Raw genomic sequence first — 7,732 nt, 5'->3', positions numbered from 1 at the left:
GTTATGTGCAGCCTTAGGTCTCTCACATTCTCTCTTGGACAACTGGTGATAAGTGATAAGCCCTCCATCATCTAGAAGGTGATTGTTCATTTCTCTTACGTTTCCATTCTATCATTTTAAGGTTTCTATGGAATTGTTGGAGCTATGTCCCGACATATGAGTATTCTTAAAGTTAGAGGCTTCGTAAACGGTGTTCGCTAATTGGTTTGAATTTTGCTCTTAAGATATGAAAATTACTTCATTTAATTGTTGAACTCATTTTCTTATGGCTTGTTTCCGCTACATTAGTTTTGACTATGCTTATGATAAAATGCTAAGGGGTCATCCCAGGCATTAGTTTATTTGGGATGCCCGTCATCGCCAGGGCCATAGTTTGGGTCGTGACACTAGCTCTAACAACTCACAAGTCCAGGAAACAATTATGCTATTGGGATACAGATTTTTGATTTAAGGACCTTGGCCGCTTACATTTTTTTCTAGGTGAAGTCATACAACATGATCCTGGATTGAAACTCACATAAAGTAACTTCATTGTGGACATACTCGTTCAGCATGCTGGATGCAATACACTTATTTTTCTACAAGTGACATTCTATCCTTGGACGATAGTTCTCCTTCAGCAGATTGATGCTAAGCTTTATAGGAAGGTTATTGGATCACTGAATACCTCTTCTTCATATTACCAGATATAGGCTTGCAGTAAACAAGCTTGCCCAATTTCAACACCCTCTCCATCTACCAAACATTGGCAGGCAACAAAGGGGCTTATTCGTTATCTAATGGAACCATAATCAATGGACATTCTACAAATATGATAACTCTTTAGAGTAACCTGCCTACTCAGATGCAAATCGAGTTGGTATTCCCAACACTAGACACTCCATCTCAGTGTATGTTATTTTTCTTGGAAACAATCCAATTAGTTGGTGCTCAAACAAGCAACGTACTGTTGCTAGATCTTCCATGGATGAGGAGTACAAGGTTGAGCTAAAGGTTCTCACCAACCTGCTGCAAGAACTTGGGTCAAGCGTCCTTGTCCTACACAAGATTTTTTGCAATAACATCAGGGTTACTTGCCTGTTTCGCCATCTAGTCTTTCATATTCAAAAGGAACATGTGGAAATCGACTTTCAATTTGTCTCTGACGAATTTGATAGGAGAAAATTTTAGTTCATCTCATTCCAACAAGAGCTCATCTAGCAGATACTTTACCTAAAGCACTTTCCTGAAGGTCCTTTGTCAACTTTGTTAGCAACCTTGGTCTCAAGAAAATTGAGCCAATGTTGAGGGAACATGATAAGGATGAGCATGTATAGTCGTATTACATTACTAAATTTTAGTTGTATTTGTATAGGAATTTAGTTCCTCTTATCTTTAGGCCTCTTATGTTGAGCAAACTCCTTTCTCTTCTATACTTGTATATGTATAAATACCACACATTGTAACAATAATAGTTGCAACTTTTATAACCATGACCCTTTCCACATTTCACAACTGAGTTTATTGAAAGACAATGAAAATACTTGAACTCTCTGATGTTGAATTGACATGTTGGAATACATACTTGGAGTTGGTTGTTTTGAATATCAATCGCTTGCAAGTGAGGCATGTGGCCAAGGCCATAAAGGATGGAACCATGGATGCTATAGTTCCCAAGAATGAGCACGTTGAGAAAGGACAAATTGACCAAAGACTGGGAAATTGTATCCTGAAGTTGCAAATCAGGAAGAGCTAAGGGTACAACCCTTTGCATTTTGGAACTACAAGTGGCACCAAAGCAAAAAGAAAAAAGAGAAATTATTCTCGGTCAAATTATTGGCTAAAATCATACTAGCTCTTGTAACAAGATTCTACAAAGCCGGTTGAGCTTCTTTGACAGTCATATTTAAACTAGAAATTGAAGAATCAATAGTAAAATGTGCTTCTCCATGCAGTTACTATGCACTCGAAATAGAACGCTTCGAGGGAATTTTTGACACTACATTGTATGTGTGGTATTTACAAAAAATCAATTATAATGCTTCAAGAGAATTTGGAAACTGGATTGTATATGTGGTATTTCCAAAGGTCTGTCACTCCACTCTACAGCACCAAAACAAATAAAACGGTGTAAAGGTTAGACTATAATTTCCAAATGTGGAAAACAGATTTTGTGTGCAGACAGATTAAAGGTGGAAAATAAGTTGCAAGAAGAAAAGAATCTACCCTCTTCCCTTGATAGTTGACTGGTTGGCCTGTGGTTCACAAAACGGATTTGCTAACTCATAATAAAAAGAAAAATTAATTCTGTCATCTATTTTCTTTATATTGTTAAGAGCCAAGGCAATGAGAATCTTTCAAGCATAACATCCACAAAGATGGTCCCAAATTTAGGAATACAGCAGCAGTCTACCCTACTTCCTAGAAGTTATGTTTTTTTTTTTTTCTCAAATCTCTTTTAAAGGGAAATGGTGAGGAGATTATAATGTGTTGTTTTCTGGGTAGAAAATCTGTATTTACAACAATAACTTCAACATTAAATTCAAGAACAACTTCAAGAACAAAAATGAAGTTCAAATTATTTTCTGAAAAGTAATAAAACCAACGTTTAGAAAAAGATTAAGAAAAAAAAAGAATAAGTTTACCTAATTCATGGTGTGTCCTTATGGAATTTATTCCTCACCAAATAGTGGTACCTCAATTTTGAGAAACTTCTAACACACTTGTGTTCAAATGATTTTGTCTAACAAGATGGTCTCTCAAATCCAAGTTATCGAAGCCAAGCAAAGAACGATGACAACGTGAGGCTTGTTTTCTTCTTGCCTTGCTATAAATATGAAGGAACGCTTCTTAATTTAACCATAAGAATGTTCCTTTCTCCCGCCAATGTGGGACAGATACTCTTCTATAAAGTGAACTCACATTTTAACTTTTCCCTTTATTTTTCATTCACAATTTACTTAGAATCCGACGCGATGTGGGAAAGAACCCTCACCAACAAAGTAAAAGTTCAGATAGCCAACTAACCGAAGTTCTGTTAATTGACAGAAACATTCTTCTCTCAGATACTTTAATAGATCATAGCAAAATGGATGATATATCACCCCTTTTGTACTACAATTGGTACACATCAGTTCCAAACAAGCTGTGATCTATTTATATGAATTGTCACTGTCCAAGTTACTCATCTTAGACTCGTATCAATCTATACCACTGAATATGTTGCATTCATATGGAATGATAAAAGAAACGGTGTCCTTCAGACCATTTTTCTCTCAGGTTTCATCTTTATTAAGGAACAGAGTTGTTTAGTGGGATTATGGTGAGGTAAATTACTTGCTTATAGACAGAAAGTTTACAGAAAGATTTAGTAGGAGTACATGTATCTATGAAAAACAGAAATTCCAGAGATCTCTACCAATCCAAAGTTTTATTCTTCTGATAGATGACCATATTTATGTAGCATTGTATAATAGCACCAACGAAGACAATAAATGTACCATTTCAGGCTGAATCTATATAATGTCGCATAGGCAATAGTTCGTTCTTATTAAACTATACCTCGTTATGATGTTAGCAACATGAGGTCACCAAAACTTTTACAACTCCCTCTACTCCACTAGATCAACAATACACTTTATTTATGGATTCGTAACTAAGTATTATTATATATTTACTAGATTTCTCTATATAAATACTAGATCCGCACGAAAGTTACTGAGTTCTCGAGAACCCTCTCCCAGCCCCCAGATCCGCCTCTGAATATTCTTTCTTCTAATTAAATTCCTACTAGTATCAAAATTAGAAAAATATTTACCAAACAAGGCCTTTGGTTCTTGATCTTGGGCATATTTATACATCCAAATGTCATATTTTACTCATATTTTAGCTTAGTTTTGAAAACAAATATATATATATATTTTCTTGTACCTTGTGCTATATTGACGTAATGAACTAAAGAATGCGATTAGTATATTTCAGGTGAAAATGTAGTTGGACGGAAATCATAATGATAGGAGAAGCATACTCGTTAAAATTATCTGTTGATTCTGTTGATGTTAAAAAAAGAAGCAATTGTTTATACTTGTTAAAATTATCGTGAGGTATTTACTTTGTTCACAATACATTCATAGTCTTGATTCACCCTGTTATATTAAGACAATCTTTGAGTTGACAGTTTTCCTGTCTAGCTACGTCACCAGCAGCTTTTGCCACATTTGCTTCATTGATAGCCTTCTTTAAGATGTCTCTCAATTTGTAGTTTTCTTCCCTTGCTGCGTTACTTCTTTGCTCAGATGCTTTAAGAGACTCGTTGAGTTTAGTAGCCTCGTGTAGAGCTAGATCTCGTTCTTCTTGAACTTCTTTTATACACACGACGAAGCTCATTTCTTTTCCATTCCAAGCCGAAAGTGCCTCATCCGCCTCTAATTTCAATCTCTCTGTTGTTTTCCTATATAATTCTGTTTCCTTTTTCGCCTCATCCAAAAACATTTTATACCTGTCCTTAGTGCTTTTGATAAAATCTTTCAGATCTCCAGCCTCCTTTTTCACTAATCCTAATTCTAGTTGTTTAGCGCTAAGTTTCTTTTTTGCCTCAGATGCTTCCGAAGCAACTTCCTTCAACGCTAACGTTAAATCATCTAAGGCCCTTCTGCTCTTTTCTTCTGCCTCATTTGCCAATTTCATTCCATTTTTTAGCAAACTCATCTCATCTTTCAAAGCCTTGGCCTTTGATGATACAATCTTCTCGTTCTCTTTTGCCAGTTTGAGTTCAGATTTTATTTTCTCTATTTCCTTTTCGGCTGGGCTTTTAATCTTTCCATTGTAAGAAGTGCCTAAAGATTCAAGCTTTTCATGAAGAGAAGCTATTTCCAGCAAGGATTCTTTGAGTTCAATCTTGATTTCTTCAAACTGCCTTGACTTTGATAACCAAGCATCAAATATTTTGGACTCTGATAATTTCCTGTTCTCCAATTCATCTTCTAATTCTTGAACCCTTCTTTTAAAATTGGACAACCAATCCGTTAATCGAATCTTGAAGGCTTTTAAGGGACTAAATCGCTCTTTCACTTGTCCTGAACTAGCGTCATTTACCGCTATCTTGAGATTATAACTTTTGGCCTTTTCGAGCTCCAACTTCAAAGACGAGATATTCTTATCTTTTATCTTTAGATCTTCTTGTTTGTTAGTAAGCAATTCCTTCAGAGTCCTAACTTCTGCATAGAGTTCACTTGATTTCCTTGGTGTTATTTCATCTCTTGCCTTCATATTGGCCTCATGTGCTACTTGTTTTATCTCACTTCGTTCATTAATAGCTCTGTTCTTTTCTCCTTCAACAGAATCTAATCGTGCTATTGTTTCTCTCAAATCCTCAAGTTTTTCCATTTGCTCTTGCATGACACCCAGTCTATCGGTCTGATTCTACAAAATCAAAAAGCAAATAAAATTTAATATTTTTGGACAACACCTGTTATCTATCAATCAATATTCATTAAAAAGACCGCTACCCAAAAAAAAGGAAAAAGAATCAAGAGTCTGTTTTCTTATTTCCCAATAATACGCTTGAGTAAAAAATTAATTAAAAAAAAAAAAAAACTTATCCCTTGACACACCAAAGAAGGTGAGATTTTAAGTATTGGAGTCAATTCATCCTTTTTGTGTCGATTTGATACAATAATTATATTACACCTCTCTACCCCACCTCTAAGGTTGAGCTATATACTGGGTATATTGTTGTTGTTGTATCCAAAACTAGCTGGAGCCAAGTAATCAATTCTAAGTATCCATTTCTCCATGTTTCTGAACTAATTGTCTTTTTTTAAGATTATCTTTGACACAAACTTTTCACATCAGGCACCTATATAATAAGTAAATCGCATTTTGTATAATACCTGAGACGAATGCTTAGCGTAGGGCTTCTTTTCGAGAGAAACAAGGGCATTGGTATCAATTTGTGATCCCAATGCATCACATCTGCAAAGCTTGGATGCAGTAATTGTTTTTGAAATGATTGAAGAATTTCTCCTCTTTCCAAAATCATTGGACTTAGCTCTGCAAATCCTCCAAAAATTACATCAAAGACTCAATCTTTATGATCATGCAAACTCAAATATTGAACAAAGAAAACATAAGAAAACCAATGAATCACAACTTCAGGACATCAAAAATAACAAATGAAATTCAATAACACATTTTTATCCATATAAAACATTGTCAATTGGTCCTTTTACCTGTCTAAGCATTGGTGGAAAATAACAGGTGACGAGTAAAATAATTAAAGTGCCCGCAAAATGTCTGAGACACCCACCTCATAGAGGAAAAACTGAGACGAGAATATCTGTAGCAGAAAAAAAGAGTTACCTTGACTTGGAACCTAACATCATGTGTATGCGTCTAGAATCACAATTCATTGAAGATTCTTGATCTTGGTAAAAATGAGAAAATATATCTCAAGTTCCACTTTGTAAAATTTGTTATGAAAATTTTAGTCTGTGTATTAAAAAGTTGGTTGTAGAGAGAGTATACAAAGTCTGACGTTTTGAGGTTATAATTGCAATTCAGCTGTAACGGCAAAAATCAATAAACGGTAACAAATAAATAACAGTAAATGCTGAGAGACAATATGTAATTTAATAACATAACTTTGTTTTCACACACAAATTAACAGTTTCAACCTTGTATATACCGAGAGAATTTGGTTTGTTAATATAGTAAATGTAAATATATGTGTTACTTTTCAAATAAATCAAAAAGATGATGTGATCACACAAATTAAATGACTACATACTCCCTGCTTCTTTCAATAATATGTTGTTACTATTCCATGCATCCTTATGTTGTTACTATTCCATGCATCCTTTGGCATGAAAGATCAGATAATATTTTCTTTCCAAAAGGAATTTTTGAAACAATTTTACTCTATCTGGAGCATGCTTATTGCAGCGTTTCAATTAGTACAGGGGCTGGCAAGCATGATTTTTTTATTTGTGTTTTGTTTAATGCCGCCCTAATTTAATAAATAAAATATATTAATGTCTTTTTGTTTTCTAGTAACTACTGCTACAAGTACCTTAATATAGTTTGTTTAGGTTTAAGTTACAATTGGCACTAAGTATATCGTGTCTCTAATAATAGTTTCAAAGACAGTCTGCACATTTGCCATTTTTAGTCAATTGTTGTTGTAAAAAGGGAACGCCTATAAGAAATTGAATTGTAGTACAAAGAATTTGTACACCACTCTTTTTCGATTATATTAGATTACGCTACTAAAAAATACTATTTAAAGATGACCTCAAAAGAGGTCAGTTTCTAAAAGAATATTGTATAGTTTCTATCAACAAAATCAACCTCCTGAGGTCGGTTGTTTTTGGTGTCAAAATCGGGAAAATGCAAAAGATCGTTTCTGTAAAAATAAAAAGAAAATTTGTAAAACCGACTTCGGAATTCAATTTTTTGTTTGTTGTTAAAAAAGTATGCAAAAACCGACGTTCGGAGGTAGAAAAACATTTGTGCGGTTTTTATTCCACAGAAATATAAATTTAACAAGTATAAATTAACAAACATAGTCTTGAACAAATAAGAATCAATGTTCTATAGTAGAAATGTATCCTGCCACAAATAATAAGATGGGATTCACATCCCGAATGGTGCATTTTATCATTTTATGATTTTAAAACTCGATATTATAAGATTGGATGTCCCATTTTTTCTGATGTACTGTCACGATCCGAGACTATCCCCTAGTCATAACACG

At 34.3% G+C, this 7,732-nt stretch overlaps 1 protein-coding gene across 1 annotated transcript; it reads right to left on the bottom strand.

Annotated features, from left to right (window-relative positions):
• Positions 1–4,034: 4,034 nt before the first annotated feature.
• On the bottom strand, positions 4,035–6,662 carry LOC107857378 (putative WEB family protein At1g65010, chloroplastic). Its single transcript, XM_016702267.1, has 3 exons — positions 6,340–6,662; positions 5,871–6,030; positions 4,035–5,400 (listed from the first exon to the last, which is right to left on the bottom strand). Exons 1-3 carry the CDS (start codon positions 6,387–6,389, stop codon positions 4,120–4,122), a joined length of 1,491 nt encoding a protein of 496 aa, XP_016557753.1. The 5' UTR covers positions 6,390–6,662; the 3' UTR covers positions 4,035–4,119.
• Between the last annotated feature and the right edge of the window lie 1,070 nt (positions 6,663–7,732).

This window comes from Capsicum annuum, chromosome 7 (assembly GCF_002878395.1).
Source record: "Capsicum annuum cultivar UCD-10X-F1 chromosome 7, UCD10Xv1.1, whole genome shotgun sequence".
In the NCBI taxonomy this organism is placed as follows: Eukaryota; Viridiplantae; Streptophyta; class Magnoliopsida; order Solanales; family Solanaceae; genus Capsicum; species Capsicum annuum.
This window is presented reverse-complemented; position numbering and strand designations above follow the sequence as displayed.

Excerpts from the sequence above, each read along its gene's own strand:
- LOC107857378 (XM_016702267.1), bottom strand. The coding sequence starts at position 6,389 with ATGAATTGTGATTCTAGACGCATACACATGATGTTAGGTTCCAAGTCA. Across the intron at positions 6,031-6,339 it reads ATGTTAGGTTCCAAGTCAAG|AGCTAAGTCCAATGATTTTG; the intron begins GTAACTCTTTTT and ends GAGGATTTGCAG. Across the intron at positions 5,401-5,870 it reads ACGCTAAGCATTCGTCTCAG|AATCAGACCGATAGACTGGG; the intron begins GTATTATACAAA and ends TTGATTTTGTAG.